Genomic DNA, 20,501 nt, shown 5'->3' on the forward strand with positions numbered 1-20,501 from the left:
CACCTGCTATTTATGATTGTTCCTGGCATTCTCATTGGCTGGTGCCAAACCAGGAAGTAGGTCGCTCTTTGAGGGTTAATTCTATCAAAAATGGTTGTAGCTTTACGGAGTGGTTTGTAGAACGTTGTCTGCTGTTTCATCAGCCAGTAACTTGGTTCTACAAATGTTTAAAGGTTTTTAAAATGTTTTATTTTGAAAGGAACACTTAAACAACCAGATGTGTGTGTGTGCGCGTGTGTGTGTGTGTGTGTGTGTGTGTGTGTGTGTGTGTGTGTGTGTGTGTGTGTGTGTGTGTGGGATGCATCTGTTCTTCTGTCAGTTGTAGATTAATGACAAGAGAACACACATTTTCATTCACAGCTTGCAGAAAATTACATTTAAATATTTACCAGCCACCAGCCGTACACACACACCTACACCCACAACCACAGACACACACAGAGAGACACACACACACACACACATACACACACACAAATACATTTTTACATCTTTGAGTATATGTGTGTGTGTTTGTGTGTGTGTGTGTGTGTGTTTGTGTGTGTGTGTGTGTCCGTGTGTGGGGGGGGGTTACCAGTCAGCCTAAAACATTGTTAACAGCTGTTCATCTTTTACACACAGACACACACACACACACACACACACACACACACACACACACACACACACACACATCCTTGTACTTACATCTTTGTGAGGACTTTCATTGACGTAATACACTCCCTAGCCCCTCCCCTTAACCCTAACCATCTCACCTGACTGCCTGACCCTAAATCTAACCAGAACCTGATTCTAACCTTGACCCTAAAACCAAGTCTTGACCTTCAAACGGCCCTTTGAAGATGTGAGGACTGGATAAAATGTCCTCACTCTGTTGGTTAAATACGTATTCTAGTCCTCACTATGTAGCAAGTACAAGAACACACACACACACACACAAACAAACAAACACACGTACACATTCACACACAAACACACGCAAATACACACACGCACACAAACACATGCAAAAACACACACACTAATACACAAATAGACATGCACACAAACACACAGACACATACACAGATACACTCATACACCCAATCACACGTACACACATATACACATACACAAACACACACACATGCACATACACGCGTACACACATATAATTACGCACATATATAGACATACACACAATATACACACAATATACATATGTACATACACACATACACACGTAGACACACACATACACTTGCACATAAGCACACACACATACATAGATTCACAGACACACAGTCACTCACATTCACACACCAAGACACACACACACACTCACACAGACACACACTCACACACAGGCACACACACTCAGATACACACACACACACACTCACACCGACACACTCACACACAGGCACACACACTCAGATACACAGACACACACACAATCACACACACAGCATCAGGAGGATTTCTGAGTCTTGGCCACCAGGTGACGCCGTCAGTTATTGAAACTCAGGTCAGTTAAACTCAGAAGGGGGTGTGGCCTATCACATATCGAGCCATAGCTTGGAGCAAACCCTGACTGAACTCACCACAGGTGGGCGCCGTGCTTTGAGCACGCCTGATGACCGTGGGGCAAATAGCGGTGCCCTCCGTCTACACACTAATCACACGCCTGCTAAAGGTACTCAGGCGGCTCTATGGTGGTTGGTTTAGGTTTCTGGAGTTCCAAGCTCCTTCATGTTGGTTCATTCTTTCAGGAGCTGCGACCAGGAAACCAGAACCAGATGAAGAGAAACAGTCGGATCACACCGTGAAGATCGCTGGTGCCATGGCTGGCATCCTGCTCTTCATCATCATCTTCCTCGGAGTCATCTTGTTGATGAAGAAACGGTAGGAATACGACAAACACACAGAAGAACGCATAGCACGTCGAGTCTTAGCCCCCTCAGGTGCGAGTACCAGATCCTGCCCGACCTCCATGGTAGCTGCCAGTTCTCCTAACGGGTTCTCCTGTCATTCCGTGTCGAAGGTCATCGTTTGATGTTCATCTTCTATGCATCAGTCAGACCTTTTGTTCCTGATTCTTGAATGGTTGTTTTGAGAAAATGTGTGCTACACAAAGGCGAGTGCTTCAGACCTCCTGAGCAGCAGGTCGCTGGTTCAACACCCTGTCCCACCGCAATCCGTGAAATGCTAGCTAACATGCAAACATTCAAGATTTACGTCAAACATCGGTAGAGTGTTTCATCTACAGTCCAAAGATGGCCACTGCTGGTTGTCATGGAGATGGAAAATGAGGAGAGTAGAGCTGTGACATCACCAATCAAATTCTGATCAGTGCCTAGTTACAGGACAACATGCTGACCACGAACAACCTGTCGTACAGCTGCTGCCACCGCAGCTGATAGAGGCACTGGTGAGGTGCTGCTATGACTCCAGCAGAGCGGCGGTGATGTTAAAAGGTGTGTGTGTGTGTGTGTGTGTGTGTGTGTGTGTGTGTGTGTGTGTGTGTGTGTGTGTGTGTGTTTCATTGAAGACAGACACATGGTGACTGACAGTAAGGATGAATAATGGAGCAGTAATCACCATTAAACTGTGGACTGACTTTATTCTGCAACATCAAACACAACCCTGCTTGGACACACACACACAAACACACACAGATGCACCACATCATTTGACACACACACACACACACACACACATATTTAAACACACAAATGCGTCTGTGTTTGAGAACTTCGAAGATGAGACAGAAATTTAGATGAAAGAGCGTTTATTCTTCTTCAGTCGCTTGCAGCCGAATCGCTTCAGGCGCCACGGGTGCGCACACACACGCGCCTGTGTGTGTGTGTGTGTGTGTGTGTGTATGTGTGTGTGTGTGTGTGTGTGTGTGTGTGTGTGTATGTGTGTGTCATCAACTCCTCTGGTAGGTCGATGGCGCTCTGATCTCTCTAACTGATATTAGGGATGGAGAGCGAGTGAGACACTTGTTAGTGTCTAATGAGGTTTTTAACTGATGGCGTGCGTTTGATTTTCACGTGGAGGTCAGACTCATTATGGCGTCCAAAACACAGGAAGTGAGGCGTTTAGTCTTCAGCCTTCCTTCTTCCCTCTGCTGTCAGACCAGCAGATTTGTTTTGTAGTCAGATGCTGAATCGGAGGTTCCACCAGTGCAATCAGGACCATTTCTGTCACTATCACAAGTGAAGAGCAGCCATGTCACGTGACTGTCAAACCAAGCTGCTGTGTGGCGAGCAGTGACATGATCGCGTCACAACGAGATCAACCAGTGGGTGACATCATGGTGATGAGCAGTGATGGTGGACCAGCAGCAGCCAATCTGAGTGTAGAAAAGTGTGTTAGCTACTTTCACCTGCATGAAGACACTTGAATGATGTCATGAGCAGCTGGAGAGAGTTCAGCCGCTCTCGCCGTTCCCTCCCGTTCCAGCGCAGTCACATGGTCGTCTTCACCAGAAGTACTGAGGCACCATTCAGGCGTGTCTCAGAAGGGTCGAGGGTACCGCCTCACTCCCTCACCTCTTCACTCATTCATCTCCTCTCTCCCTCACCTTCTCACTCCCTCTCCTCCTCACTAATTCATCTCCTTACTCCCTCACCTCCTCACTCATTCATCTCCTTACTCCCTCACCTCCTCACTCATTCATCTCCTCTCTCCCTCTCCTCCTCACTCCCTCACCTCCTCACTCATTCATCTCCTTACTCCCTCAACTCCTCACTCCCTCACCTCCTCACTCATTCATCTCCTTCCTCCCTCACCTCCTCACTCATTCATCTCCTCTCTCCCTCTCCTCCTCACTCCCTCACCTCCTCACTCATTCATCTCCTTACTACCTCACCTCCTCACTCATTCACCTCTTCACTTCCTCTCTCCCTCTCCTCCTCACTTCCTCACCTTCTCACTCCCTCACCTCCTCACTCATTCATCTCCTCACTCCCTCACCTCCTCACTCCTCCTCGCAGCTTCCCCTCAGAATAATTTGATCATCTGTGGTGTTTTTCTCTCAGAGTCATTAATCTCTTCTTTTTCTTTTCCCTTTTCTGTTCCTCCTCCATCTCACCCCTTTGCTCCGCCCCTCCACTCAGACGGAGACACTCTCACTCCTACACTTACTACCTGTAAGTAACCTGCCAACCTCTGATCCCTGACCCCAGTTCCCCTCTCAGTCTGTCCTGCCTGTATCCCCATTAATCCTAACCCCAACACTTGCCCAGACCTCTGACCTCTCATCAGTCTTCTGACGTCCAATATATCCTGCCTGTGTTACTGAGTTTACCCCTGTTCACCTTTGACTTCCTTCTGCCTGTTTTATATTGTGACCTCTGACCTCGGTGAAGTTCATCTGTAATCAGGTTACTAACTTTAACCTTAAACTGAATCTTTAATCCATTCAGAAGTTACTGTCAACATAATACTATAATATTAATACTATTAATAACCATCTCACCGTAAAACTAAATGTAGCATTGTGATACGTACTCATAACCATTGTCACCGTCACAAACGTAAACTAATACAGCATATGTAGAGGTCAGGGGTGATGGAGGTGAGGTCAGAGGTCAGGAGGCTGATTTGAGGTCTATCAACTATCGGGAACCATTCAGCGAACTCAGCGGAGCATCATGAGATGAAAGTGGATGACTTACTGTAAAAATATTGAAAGCCTTTGAAGCTGGTGCTTTTTTCTGAGGCACCATCAGAATATTGGGTCCTCAATAATATGGGTATATCAGGAGGTCAAAGGTTACTGATGTAATCCTCGAGCCCACCAATGCTAAGCTAATGAAGATGCTAATCGGATAAAAAAAAATCCTATCAGAATTATGTCAAACTAAATAGGATCTAGTAAAATCAGCCAATAAGATGGAAGTAACCAGTATCCATGAGGAGCATGTTGTTGTCACACAGAGCAACTGGCCAGTTACTGGGAGCTTAAACAACTTACCTGGTTACTGGGACCTTACAATGACTTACCTGGTTACTGGGACCTTACAACGACTTACCTGGTTACTGGGAGCTTAAACAACTGACCTGGTTACTGGGACCGTACAACGACTTACCTGGTTACTGGGACCTTACAACGACTTACCTGGTTACTGGGAGGTTAAACAACTGACCTGGTTACTGGGAACTTACAACAACATACCTGGTTACTGGGAGGTTATAACGACTTACCTGGTTACTTGGAGGCTATAACAAATGATCTGCTTACTGGGAGGTGACAATGACTGACCTGGTTACTGGGAGGTTACAATGACTTACCTGGTTACTGGGAGGTGACAATGACTGACCTGGTTACTGGGAGGTTATAACAGCTGACTTGGTTACTGGGAGGTTACAATGACTGACCTGGTTACTGGGAGGTTACAATGACTGACCTGGTTACTGGGAGGGTAGAACAACTGACCTGGTTACGGGGACCTTACAACGACTTACCTGGTTACTGTGAGGATATAAAGACTGACCTGGTTACTGGGAGGCGACACTGACTGACCTGGAGACTGGGAGGTTCTAACAACTGACCTGGTCACTGGGACCTTACAACAACTTACCTGGTTACTGGGAGGTTACAATGACTGACCTGGTTACTGGGAGGATACAATGATTGACCTGGTTACTGTGAGGTTATAACAACTGACTTGGTTACTGGGAGGTGACAATGACTGAACTGGTTACTGGGAGGTGACAATGACTGAACTGGTTACTGGGAGGATACAATAACTGACCTGGTTACTGGGAGGTGACAATGACTGACCTGGTAACTGGGAGGTTGCAATGACTGACCTGGTTAACTTGAGGTTATAACGACTGACCTGGTTACTGGGAGGTTATAACGACTGACCTGGTTACTGGGACCTTACAACGACTTACCTGGTTACAGGGACCTTACAACGACTTACCTGGTTACTTGGAGCTTACAACGACTTACCTGGTTACTGGGAAGTTACAACAACTGACCTGGTTACTGGGACCTTACAATGACTTACCTGGTTACTGGGAGCTTAAACGACTGACCTGGTTACTGGGAAGTTACAACAACTGACCTGGTTACTGGGACCTTACAACGACTTACCTGGTTACTGGGAGGTTAAACAACTGACCTGGTTACTGGGAACTTACAACAACATACCTGGTTACTGGGAGGTTATAACGACTTACCTGGTTACTTGGAGGTTATAACAAATGATCTGCTTACTGGGAGGTGACAATGACTGACCTGGTTACTGGGAGGTTACAATGACTTACCTGGTTACTGGGAGGTGACAATGACTGACCTGGTTACTGGGAGGTTATAACAGCTGACTTGGTTACTGGGAGGTTACAATGACTGACCTGGTTACTGGGAGGTTACAATGACTGACCTGGTTACTGGGAGGTTAGAACAACTGACCTGGTTACGGGGACCTTACAACGACTTACCTGGTTACTGTGAGGATATAAAGACTGACCTGGTTACTGGGAGGCGACACTGACTGACCTGGAGACTGGGAGGTTCTAACAACTGACCTGGTCACTGGGACCTTACAACAACTTTCCTGGTTACTGGGAGGTTACAATGACTGACCTGGTTACTGGGAGGATACAATGATTGACCTGGTTACTGTGAGGTTATAACAACTGACATGGTTACTGGGAGGTGACAATGACTGACCTGGTTACTGGGAGGTGACAATGACTGAACTGGTTACTGGGAGGATACAATAACTGACCTGGTTACTGGGAGGTGACAATGACTGACCTGGTAACTGGGAAGTTGCAATGACTGACCTGGTTATCTTGAGGTTATAACAACTGACCTGGTTACTGGGAGGTTATAACGACTGACCTGGTTACTTGGACCTTACAACGACTTACCTGGTTACTGGGACCTTACAATGACTGACCTGGCGACTGGGAGGTTTTTAATGACTGACCTGGTAACTGGGAGGTTTTGAAGCGCTGTGGTTTTTAGTTTTGGTTGTAATAACAGAAGACAAAGAGAAAAAAGGACATTTCAGAGGTCTGCTGAGCTCATTGCGGAGAAGAAATGCTGCAGGTTCTTACTGATCCAAAGAAGACGAAAACATGAGGGGGAGGAGGGCAGTGCCTCGCCTTCGGCAGTAGCGCGCGCGCGCGCACACACACACACACAAACACATTCACACAAATGCATACTCACACAAGCTTGTTTTGTACTTGTTTATATATATGTGTTTTTTTCATTTCCATTTTCAGGTTAAAGTTCAACTTTCTTGTGTGTGTATGCGTGTGTGTGTGCATGTGCGGTAGGGATGTGTTTCTGTGTGACAGTAAGAGAGAGAGAGAGAGAAGTGGACAAATGGATGTTTTTTTCTCACACACTCGGAATAGAAAGAGAGAAAATACATGAAGCTTTTAAAATGAACAGAGTGTTTCTGTTCGTGTTGCGGCCATGATGAAAGGAGGCTTTTTGGATGGATGGATGGATGGATGGATGATAGATAGACAATCAAAAACAGGAACTTTGTAACTTGAGGAAATGAAACAGAAAAAAACTGTTGAAATAAAAAGGCAATATAGAGGAATTATTGAAGTTAGAAACAGACAGGGAAGATGACGAAGATAAGGTGAGGGTGGAGGTGGGGCTGGAGCTATGGGGGTGGGACTGTGGAAGTGGAGGTTGAGATGGCGGGGTGGAGGTTTGAAGTTGAGATGGGAGGGGCTGGAAGTGGGATTAGAGGTTGTGGTGGTGTGGAGATGGGGGTAGTTTCCTCTGCAGGGTTCCAGCTTCTCACACACAAACACACACACACAAACAGATATGTTAATCTTGCTATCAAGCGTAAAATGTGTTTAGAAAATTCATTATCGATCAATTGCTTTGATCACTGCTAATCAGTCTGATAAAATGTCTATTGATGAGGTGTATGCCAGTGGCCCTGTCCTGGATTCCTTTACAGCTTTGGTTGTTTATCGCGTCGACAGGAAACTGGCGAAGAAGAGGAAAGAAACTCTGAGCTCCAGACAGGAAATGACTCTGATGGTCAACAGCTCACAACATACCACCATGGTGGACACACACACACACACGCTGAATGGACGCAGTGAGTACACACACACACACACGCGCACACACACACACACACACACACACACACACACACACACACACACACACAGATGAGCTGACCCCCTCAGGTCCTAGAGTAGTCAGATATTGTTTGTTGGATCCATAGTTTTAATCTTAATGATCTTTGAGGTTAGACACAATAGAGGCAAATATACTTGAAACGATGTTAGGCCTTACTATTGTGTTTATATGTTTACGATGTGTTCCTCTTCAGTGTTCCGCCATTTTTGTTTGATGTCAGAAAGACTTTTAGTCTGAGTTCAGTAGGAACCTTGAGTTTTAGTGGCCCTCCAGAGAACTTTTTCATGTAGGAAGTCGGAACAGTCTCACAGTGAGAGGAGCTACTAGGTTTGACGAGGGTACACTAGCGCTCTCTAGTGGGGAGAACATTCAACTGCATATCTTCGTGGCTACTATGCGTTTAGTAGCCTCATATTTCAAGTGGGTTACAGGTGTGCAAGCTTTGTTAGCATTGTAAACTTGTTTGGATCGTTACCACTGTTGTCAGCACACTTGTTAACGTTCATTCTGATCAACTGCCAGCCTCAAGTCTTCTCTTTAGAGGGCATTGTGCTTCACTACAAACAGTCATGGAGTGACATTTATAGGACGTCTCATCATACTTTCTCCTTCTTGTCATCATTAACTGCTCGTAAAAAGTACAATCACAGTGAGTCTGTAGAGATTTTAGAGATGAGTTGATGAGAGGAAACTGACCGGATGAGAAAATGATCTGAAACAAGACATCAATGCATCATGAGAGTGAAGGTGACGTCGACCTCTGTCTCCCGTCTTAAATGTTGTATCAGAGGCTGAGACAGGGATGCTGATGAAGTCATCGTCTCTCTGCTTCTAGTTGAGCGGCTTGTGACTGCGGGTGATATGAGCGAAGGTTTTATCATGGAACTGTCAGAGAGGCAGCTGGAGGCGTGATGAAGGGATGACGGAGGTGTGGAGGACGCCGAGGCGACCTTCCCTCAGGCGTCCACCTCCTCAGCTCAGTAGCAGATGTTTGTCTTATTGTGTCTCCATTTTCAGCTCAACTATCAGACGGACGTTTTTATTAAATGTCACATTTCCTGACGGTCACTAATTTATGACTGTGATATAAAATACGACATCTTGGCTGAGGGTCAGTTGCATCATCATCATCTTCTTCATGTTAAACATATTTCGCAGTCTGATCCAATAAAAGATCAAAACTAATCAATCAGCAGATCACCTAATCCAGGAGAATCCAAATAAAAATACATGGTGTCAAGGGTGTGTTGTGTGTACGTCATAAGATAACCCTTTATTCATCCCTCAGTGGGGAAACTGGCAATCGTGCACACGTCTCAGGTATGTCCCAGACGCTTTGTGTGTATGTCACGGACACGTCTCAGGTATGTCCTAAACGTGTTGGGTGTACGCCATGGACGTGTCTCAGGTATGTCCTAAACGTGTTGGGTGTACGCCATGGACGTGTCTCAGGTATGTCCCAGACGCTTTGTGTGTACGTCACGGACACGTCTCAGGTATGTCCTACACGTGTTGGGTGTACGCCATGGACGTGTCTCAGGTATGTCCTACACGTGTTGGGTGTACCCCATGGACGCGTTACTACTGATGCAACCACTACTTCTACGACCACTACTACAGCTTTTCGTACTAATTCATTCCACAACCTTTTGTACACAGAGCAGTTATTTACACGGTAAATGACATTCCCTTTAAGCTTGCTTACTTTATGTATTTTATTTATTCTCTGTCTTGAAAAAAATAGAAATTAATTAATTAATCAATTCTGGTTGCATTGTCTTTGTTTTCTCTGCAGCTGTTGCTTCTCCATCTTCCTTCACCTTGAAGACCAACACTATCAGCACCACTGTCCCGAACTCCTATTACCCAGGTAACTCCTCCCACTACTCAGGTAACCCCTCTCACTCTCACTGTTCAGGTAACTCCTCCCATTACCTAAGTAACACCCTCCACACGCACACACAGAAGTCAGGACGATGTTTCTCGAGCCTCTGCTTAGCCTAGCTTGACTCTTCTTTTTCCATTTGTCCTTCTGTCTTCTTCTGTCTCTCTACTGCTGACACGTCCTGACGCCAGACCCTTTCGTACCGACTGCCATTCTGGGTGAGACTCGTTCTCTTGTTCCTGAGTAGAACAGAAACACACCTGCAAAGGTAGACAGACAGATAGGAAGAGGACAGGTGAGACAGAGAAGAGAGAGACAGGTGATAGAAGAGAGACAAGGATGGAGAGAATGAGAACCAAGTGGTATTCAGGCTTCCATCCATCTCTGCTTGCTTCTCGTTCGGCTGCTTTTTTTGGTTTGCCAGATTTTTAATTTTCCATCATTAATTTATTGGTTTTCATTTTGTGTTTTTTGATGGATCTTTATACTTTAACACTGCCATTCACTTTTGGAACCTTTCATACAGTTTTTTTTTTTTTCAGATTAGTGCCTTTTTGTTACTGTCTTATATTTGCTGAAATTTCTAGCTTTCAGCCTGTTTTGCTTTGTTTATCTCGGTTTTGGTGATTTAGTTTTGGTTGTAGACTTGTTTTTCTCTGGACTCGACAGTGGGCTTCACTCCATCCACTCGCATCCACAACATTCCTGCGTCCTGACGTCACGTCTGTCTGTGACCTCCAACCTGCATGGACACAACACGCTCACATGGAGTGGGTAGTGGGTGGGGGTGGGGGGCTTGGAGGTTGTGGATTGTTGTTAAACCTGAAACCAGCAGGAAAGTTTTAATCTTACTTTGTTTCATGACACTTATTTCTATTTTACGCATAACAGCCTGAAACAACCCTGAAACCAACAGAAGGTTGCATCCTTTGAGCCTCCTGCAGGCCAAGTGTGTTTCTGACAAATGACACCGTCAGTCTCAACATTCCTGTTCCTCGTAAACCTTCTTATATTGTTATTGTTACTACTCGAAGGTGCTAAGTGTTGCAATACTTTTAGTATTACTGCTTCATGTGCTTGCTAATGTTACATTACTCATGAAAAACCTTCCACTTAGAAATCAAGCCATGAAAAATCCAGCAGCTCATTATGGATCATTAGTCACAGTTACTTGAAGACGAGTTTTAAATGTCGTTTTTGGGATGTTGCACCACTCTGGTGGAATTTTTTACTGCACTGTGATGCAATGGCCATGATAGAAACCTCAGAGCTCTTGTATCCAAAAACTGCATGCTCCCAGATAAGGCTAAACTCCTATGCTAACTGCAAAACTATATTTGCAAAACACTAAAGGTGGCGCTAGCTCAAAGTGTAACTGAAGAAAGGGGACTGCTTTGGGCTCACTGGGTTCTGACATTCGCTGAAACACCAGTGCCGCACTGGTGCACAGGGTTCACTTAGCCAGGTTAGCCTTAACATTTGCTGTTAGCTACTAAAAGGTCAAATAGGACAGCCACAGTGCTAGGATGTAGTACCTACTTGAGTCATGCCGGCTGTGTTTTAGCACTAGTCCAGGCTAAAGCTAAAGCTAGAGCTAAAGTTGTTGCTAAAACCCTGTCTCCTCTCTCCTCTTCTCTTCTCTCTTTCTCTTGTTAAGTTCCCATTAATGGTAAGTTTATAAATTTGGGTTAAAGGAGGGGGACTTATGTTGGGGGATCTGTGATTACTGCGCATGAAACCACACCCACATTTGCTGTGATGTCATCAGTTATCTTTCACCTTTTTACCTTTGTTAAATTGTAACATTACAATCCCTGACTCTTCATGCTAGTTCATGTTGGACCAATCAGGTATCAGCCTCTCTCGCTCTGATTGGTTCACAGTGCTGTTGTGATTGTCTCATTTGTCAAATTTCATGCCGCAACCTCCATCTCATCGCCCATGTCATAGCCTCTCCTCACCACGATTGGTTGAGCTGTTTGGATAGAGAGGTTCTGATTGGTCAGTCAGCCCCAGGCTAGCCAACAATAGCAGAGTTAGAGAGACAGAAAGATTTGTTTGGTCAAGTGTCCCTCAGAGTCGTAGAAGGGTCGAGGGTCAAAGGTCACAAAACAGCTGATCACAGAGGTTTGTTTTGTACTGGAACTCTTTTCACACTGGAGCTCCACTAGCCTGGAAAGCAACCGGACTGGTACTGTTGGTACCACTGGATCTGGGCCAGTGCTGTGCTGTAGTGGGTCTGGACCAGTCTTTACTAGCTCTGAATCAGTCCTTTATGGGTTTGGACCAAGACCCTGGTTCAGATGATTGATTGGGATTAAACTGATCCAATTGTTGATTTGCTATTGATTATTTAGCAGCAGTGTGAAAAGAATCCAGCACCAATCACCACCATCAGTTCTGCAGTCATGTGACTAGATGTCATATGATGAGTGCCATTCATTTATTGATGTTGTCTGGAAACAATTCAGTAGTCGTGGATGTGGACCAGAACTCTCCACTAACCTGGGCATGAATCTCATTCTTGATTTATTTTATAAACTTTTCTGATCACGTTGATCATTTTACACGTTGATCTCTATCTGTGTTCTGATGTCTGAATCAAACATCTGATCTTCCAGCAGGATTTGATGTCTCTATTTTCTTCAGGAAAATGTTCTGGCTCTTTGATACCAGACTAAACCAGTCTGGATCCTGACCCGTGTCAGTCTGGTCCGCTTCATGCCACGTTGACATGCCACCTAGCTTGTCTTTCATCTTTCACCACATAAGCGATCTTGAGTTGGAGCTGTTTGTCCTAATGTTGCTGTCTTCTTGTCTTCCAGACGACAGCCACACGATGACCAGTGAGACCAGTAGCCTGGTTCAGTCCCACTACAAGCAACGTGAGTCAGAGCGTGAGGCGGCCCTGCCCTACCAGACGGGTCAGCTTCACCCGGCTATCCGAGTGGCCGACCTGCTGCAACACATCACGCAGATGAAGTGTGCTGAAGGTTATGGCTTCAAGGAGGAGTACGAGGTGAGAGCACACACACACACACACACACGCACACACACGCACACACGCACACACGCACACACGCACGTGACCAACATGCACTAACACACACACACAAACACCCCACATGTGCGCACACACATTCACACATACATTTTGATACCTTTATTTGTGTTCCAAAGAGCACGACAAAGACAACGAGCAACAACACGAACGAAGGTCAGGTCCTCCTGGTGTGGCTGATGGCGGTCACAGGTGGACGGCAGCTCTGAGGCAGCGCGGCCAGTCACGACCTGTCTGGGATTGAACCCAGAATCTTGCACTGCTACCACCAGTTTGTACTCAAGGTGTATAATAGTGTCCTTCGGTACCGAGTACCTCAGAACCTCAGAAATGCAACCATCTCCATTGGGAGTTGCTATGGTGAATACATGTGGTTGCCATGGTGATTATGGATGGTTGCTAGGGTGATTATTGATGTTTCCAGGGTAATGTGGATGGTTGCTATGGTAATTGTGGATCATTTGTAGGCTGATTGAAAATTGTCACCTTGGCAATTGTGGATTGTTTCTATGGTGATTGTGCGTGGGTACTAGGGTGATATTGTTGGTTGCTATGGTGATGATCAATTGATTAATTAATTGTAGTAAATCATTTATCATTAAGGGTCCAAAACTTAGACACTCAGTTTGCAGAGATGTGAAGGAGAGGATGAAGAGTCTCCACACTGCAGCTGCGGCGCGGGGGGTGCCAGTAAACAACCAGTACGCTCGCTCTGTGTGTGTGTGTGTGTGTGTGTGTGTGTGTGTATGTGTGTGTGCGTGTGTGTTTATCCATTTTCATCATGAGTCACTTACTAATGGATGTTACATACCTGAACACACACATGCGCACACACTCATGCACGCACATGGACATACATTATAGATCTTCCCCTGAGCTAATGGGCCAAAACAAGGAGTAACGTGTGTGTGTGTGTGTGTGTGTGTGTGTGTGTGTGTGTGTGTGTGTGTGTGTGTGTGTGTGTGTGTGTGGCTGCCTGCTAGCGGATTGCCCTCAGGCCTAATCTATTATACATACTGAGTACGCGCACACCCACAAACGCACACACACAGACGCATACACACTGTTTTCACCCTCCATTTGCAGGAAGTTAGCGCTGAGTTGTCGCATCCCTCCATGATTCTGTGTGTCTGTTTCCTGGCTCCCAATATGTTTCCAGTATATTTACGCATTTTCAAGCTAATGGATTTTTTTTAATATCATTTTTTGTATCAAAAAACTCCCTGACCTCCTCCCCGCAACAACTCAAGGTCATTAGCAAGGAACCAGAAAAACCTGGGGAAGAGGGGGTGGGAAATGAGGACCTACTGTTGATGCGGCATCTTGATGTATGGTTAGTCCATCGCTGCTGATGGAAGTGACTGCCGCACACCCAAAGCCACACCCAAAGCCACACCCTCAATGCCACACCCTCAAGTGTCTGTAACAAAGCAGTCAGCCTAAAGGTGCAGTAACGTCTGTTTAAAATATCACCAGCCACCAGCCGCACGCATGGATAAGCTGCACGTTCAAAGCAGGGGGAAAAAGTACACACCCTGAATCCCACACCTTCAATGCCACACCCTCAATACCACACCCTCAATGCCACACCCTCAATGCCACACCCTGAATCCCACACCTTCAATGCCACACCCTCAATACCACACCCTCAATACCACACCCTCAATGCCACACCCTCAATGCCACACCCTCAATCCCACACCCTCAATGCCACACCCTGAATACCACACCCTCGTTGCCACACCCTCAATACCACACCATCAGTCCCACACCCTCAATACCACACCCTCAATGCCACACCCTCAATACCACACCCCCAATACCACACCCTCAATGCTACACCCTCAATGTCACATCCTCAGTGCCACAATACCACACCGTCAATACCACACAATCAATGCCACACCCTCAATACCACACCCTCAATGCCACACCCTCAATGCCACACAATCAATTCCACACAATCAATACCACACCCTCAATGCCACACCCTCAATGCCACACCCTCAATGCAACACAATCAATGCCACACCCTCAATGCCACACCATCAATACCACACCCTCAATACCACACACTCAATGCCACACAATCAATGCCACACCCTCAATACCACACCCTCAATGCCACACCCTCAATGCCACACAATCAATACCACACCCTCAATAACACACACTCAATGCCACACCCTCAATGCCACACAATCAATGCCACACCCTCAATGCCACACCATCAATACCACACCCTCAATCCCACACCCTCAATGCCACACAATCAATGCCACACCCTCAATACCACACCCTCAATGCCACACCCTCAATGCCACACAATCAATACCACACCCTCAATAACACACACTCAATGCCACACCCTCAATCCCACACCCTCAATGCCACACAATCAATGCCACACCCTCAATACCACACCCTCAATGCCACACCCTCAATGCCACACAATCAATGCCACACCCTCAATACCACACCCTCAATGCCACACCCTCAATGCCACACAATCAATACCACACCCTCAATGCCACACCCTCAATGCCACACAATCAATACCACACAATCAATACCACACCCTCAATGCCACACAATCAATGCCACACCCTCAATGCCACACCCTCAATGCCACACAATCAATACCACACAATCAATACCACACCCAAAGCCACACCCTCAATGCCACACAATCAATACCACACAATCAATACCACACCCTCAATGCCACACCCTCAATGCCACACAATCAATACCACACAATCAATACCACACCCTCAATGCCACACAATCAATGCCACACCCTCAATGCCACACCCTCAATGCCACACCCTCAATGCCACACCATCAATACCACACCCTCAATACCACACCCTCAATGCCACACCCTCAATGCCACACCATCAATACCACACCCTCAATACCACACACTCAATGCCACACCCTCAATCCCACACCCTCAATGCCACACCCTGAATACCACACCCTCGTTGCCACACCCTCAATACCACACCATCAGTCCCACACCCTCAATACCACACCCTCAATGCCACACCCTCAATACCACACCCCCAATACCACACCCTCAATGCTACACCCTCAATGTCACATCCTCAGTGCCACAATACCACACCGTCAATACCACACAATCAATGCCACACCCTCAATACCACACCCTCAATGCCACACCCTCAATGCCACACAATCAATTCCACACAATCAATACCACACCCTCAATGCCACACCCTCAATGCCACACAATCAATGCCACACCCTCAATGCCACACCATCAATACCACACCCTCAATACCACACACTCAATGCCACACCCTCAATCCCACACCCTCAATGCCACACAATCAATACCACACCCTCAATAACACACACTCAATGCCACACCCTCAATCCCACACCCTCAATGCCACACAATCAATGCCACACCCTCAATACCACACCCTCAATGCCACACCCTCAATGCCACACAATCAATGCCACACCCTCAATACCACACCCTCAATGCCACACCCTCAATGCCACACAATCAATACCACACCCTCAATGCCACACCCTCAATGCCACACAATCAATGCCACACCCTCAATACCACACCCTCAATGCCACACCCTCAATGCCACACAATCAATACCACACCCTCAATGCCACACCCTCAAGTGTCTGTAACAAAGCAGTCCGCCTAAAGGTGCAGTAACGTCTGTTTAAAATATCACCAGCCACCAGCCGCACGCATGGATAAGCTGCACGTTCAAAGCAGGGGGAAAAAGTACACACCCTGAATCCCACACCCTCAATACCACACCATCAGTCCCACACCCTCAATGCCACACCCTCAATGCCACACCCTCAATGCCACACCCTCAATACCACACCATCAGTCCCACACAATCAATGCCACACCCTCAATACCACACCCTCAATGCCACACCCTCAATACCACACCCTCAATACCACACCATCAGTCCCACACCCTCAATGCCACACCCTCAATGCCACACCCTCAATACCACACCCTCAATACCACACCCTCAATGCTACACCCTCAATGTCACATCCTCAGTGCCACAATACCACACCGTCAATACCACACTGTCAATACCACACAATCAATGCCACACCCTCAATACCACACCCTCAATGCCACACAATCAATGCCACACCCTCAATACCACACCCTCAATACCACACCCTCAATGCCACACCCTCAATGCCACACAATCAATGCCACACCCTCAATGCCACACAATCAATGCCACACCTTCAATGCCACACAATCAATGCCACACCCTCAATGCCACACAATCAATGCCACACCTTCAATGCCACACAATCAATGCCACACCCTCAATGCCACACAATCAATGCCACACCTTCAATGCCACACCCTCAATGCCACACCCTCAATGCCACACAATCAATGCCACACATTCAATGCCACACAATCAATGCCACACCCTCAATACCACACCCTCAATGCCACACCCTCAATGCCACACAATCAATACCACACAATCAATACCACACTCTCAATGCCACACACTCAATGCCACACAATCAATACCACACAATCAATACCACACCCTCAATACCACACCCTCAATGCCACACAATCAATGCCACACCCTCAATACCACACCCTCAATGCCACACCCTCAATGCCACACAATCAATACCACACAATCAATACCACACCCTCAATGCCACACCCTCAATGCCACACAATCAATACCACACCCTCAATGCCACACCCTCAATGCCACACAATCATTACCACACCCTCAACGCCACACCCTCAATGCCACACCCTCAATGCCACACAATCAATACCACACAATCAATACCACACCCTCAATGCCACACCCTCAATGCCACACCCTCAATGCCACACAATCAATACCACACCCTCAATGCCACACAATCAATACCACACAATCAATACCACACCCTCAATGCCACACAATCAATACCACACCCTCAATGCCACACAATCAATACCACACCCTCAATGCCACACAATCAATACCACACCCTCAATGCCACACAATCAATGCCACACCCTCAATGCCGTATCCTCAACACTGCACAGCCAAAACTGCACACCCAACGCCATTGGACAGCTGATGATGATGAGCGATTATCAGCAGCAGCTAATGAAATTAAAACGTGTGCTGGTGAGTTTCAGGGTTCAGATCAGCAGAGAGACTACAAATTACAGATGAAATCAATAAGCAGCTGCATAAAGATGATGTCACGGTGACATAGATGGATGGTGATGGTGGTGGAAGTCCATTCATGAAGACGTCTTTGAAAACATTGCCACATCTCATTTACAACTCAGACTAATACACACGATCAATCACAGTCACATGATCCACCATTCACACATTCACACTTCTGCACATAACCACTGACTGATCTAGATAATCAATCACTGATTCACAGCACAGCAGTCAATAAATTCAGCCTTGTTGTTTTCATGTGTTCACGCCAGTGATGATTGATTGATTGATTGATTGATTGTCATGACTAACGAGCTGGTGAGTGTCTCTGACCACTCTTGTCTCCCTCCATGCTTCCCCTTTACTAATTAATCTGATTGGACAGCTCAATGAGGTAAGACATCTTCCTGTTTCTCCATCTCCTCAACTTCCTGTCTCCTTGTCACCTAGAATAGACTGGTTGTAGATCACACATGATTTACACACCAACACAGACACACACACACACTCACACATGCACACACACGCACACATAGGCGTGCGCACTGATACACAGACCCACATAAACTGCCCCCCCCACACACACACACAATCACACACTAGCTGTTTTCAGACTCAAAGACCTATGAATTGCCTTTGCAGAGTATCGGGCTTTTGGCTGGATCGATAATTTGAACGCAAGTTTCTCCCCAGGGGGCCATAGCAGGCAACAGGAGGCGGAGTCGAGAGGCACATCCTGATAACACATCACATGTTATGCTAGGCGTGTCCAAAGTCTTTAGTTTAAAAATAACCTGCGCCTTGCGAGGGAAGCCGTGTTCCGTCATCCTCCTGGCCAGACTTTCACCGTTCCTGAAATGTTCCGGTGAATCACCTCCTCTTCACGGAGGCTGAGGAGCTTGCTGGTCTCCGTGTCTCCCCAGTTTACCGTCTTCCAAAATGTTCTAAATGTTCCATGTATCTTGACCTTGGAACTCGCAGGTGAAGTTTTTCTCTTCTCTTGTGCGCTCATGTTATCACTATGTTTTCCTGTGTATTTCATGTCCTGCTGGATAGGCTACGTCATCACTACGCCACAAAACTCTGTGTCAGAGTGGGTGAACTGGTCAGATCAAACTGGCTCAGGCAGAAAGACCAGAACTGGAGGAGGGTACACTCGCGTGGTGACCCCCCCGCCGTGTTGCTCATTGTGAACACAACAGCCAGTTTGGGGGGGGCATAAACATGGCTTTAATGGCAGTGTGAAAGGGTTGTTGGTACACTCACTCACCCACACAAACACACACACACACACACACACACATACAATAAAACACACAAACATACACTAACACACACACATACACTCGCACGCTCACATACACTAACACACACACTCTCACACACATACACTAACACACACACACAAACAATAACTCACTCACCCACATACACTAAAGACACACACACACAAACAATAACTCACTCACGAACATACACTAACACACACACACAAAAAACAATAACTCACTCACCCACATACACTAAAGACACACACACAAACAATAACTCACTCACCCACATACACTAACACACACACACGCACAAGAAATAACTCACTCACGAACATACACTAACACACACACACGCACAAGAAATAACTCACTCACGAACATACACTAACACACACACACACAGTAACTCACTCATGCACATACACTACAGACACACACACACAAACCATAACTCACTCACCCACATATACAAACACACACACACACACAAACAATAACTCACTCACCCACATACACTACAGACACACACACACAAACAATAACTCACTCACTCACATACACTAACACACACACACACAAACAATAACTCACTCACCCACATTCACTAACGCACACACACACAAACAATAACTCACTCACCCACATACACTACAGACACACACACGCAAACAATAACTCACTCACGTACATACACAACAGACACACACACACAAACAATAACTCACTCACCCACATACACTACAGACACACACACACAAACAATAACTCACTCATGCACATACACTAACACACACACAAACATTAACTCACTCACGTACATACACTACAGACACACACACGCAAACAATAACTCACTCAGCCACATACACTAACACACACACACACACACAAACAATAACTCACTCACCCACATACACTACAG

The 20,501-nt window shown here is 46.3% G+C and overlaps 1 protein-coding gene across 6 annotated transcripts in view; it reads left to right on the plus strand.

Annotated features, from left to right (window-relative positions):
• Positions 1–20,501, plus strand: part of LOC147241234 (receptor-type tyrosine-protein phosphatase mu-like) — a 129,763-nt gene that overhangs the window by 80,843 nt on the left and 28,419 nt on the right. For 2 of the 6 annotated variants that reach the window (XM_086191115.1, XM_086191118.1), the window contains 6 exons: positions 1,752–1,884; positions 4,104–4,136; positions 7,963–8,081; positions 9,924–9,998; positions 10,205–10,231; positions 12,839–13,032. In XM_086191115.1, coding sequence (XP_086047241.1) covers positions 1,752–1,884; positions 4,104–4,136; positions 7,963–8,081; positions 9,924–9,998; positions 10,205–10,231; positions 12,839–13,032 — 581 coding nt within the window. The remainder of the gene's footprint in view (positions 1–1,751; positions 1,885–4,103; positions 4,137–7,962; positions 8,082–9,923; positions 9,999–10,204; positions 10,232–12,838; positions 13,033–20,501) is intronic. The other 4 variants (XM_086191117.1, XM_086191119.1, XM_086191116.1 and 1 more) reach the window with 3 other exon arrangements.

The sequence above is a fragment of the Aulostomus chinensis genome, chromosome 21 (genome assembly GCF_037954235.1).
Source record: "Aulostomus chinensis isolate RoL2024-O1b breed Wild chromosome 21, RoL_Achi_v1.0, whole genome shotgun sequence".
In the NCBI taxonomy this organism is placed as follows: Eukaryota; Metazoa; Chordata; class Actinopteri; order Syngnathiformes; family Aulostomidae; genus Aulostomus; species Aulostomus chinensis.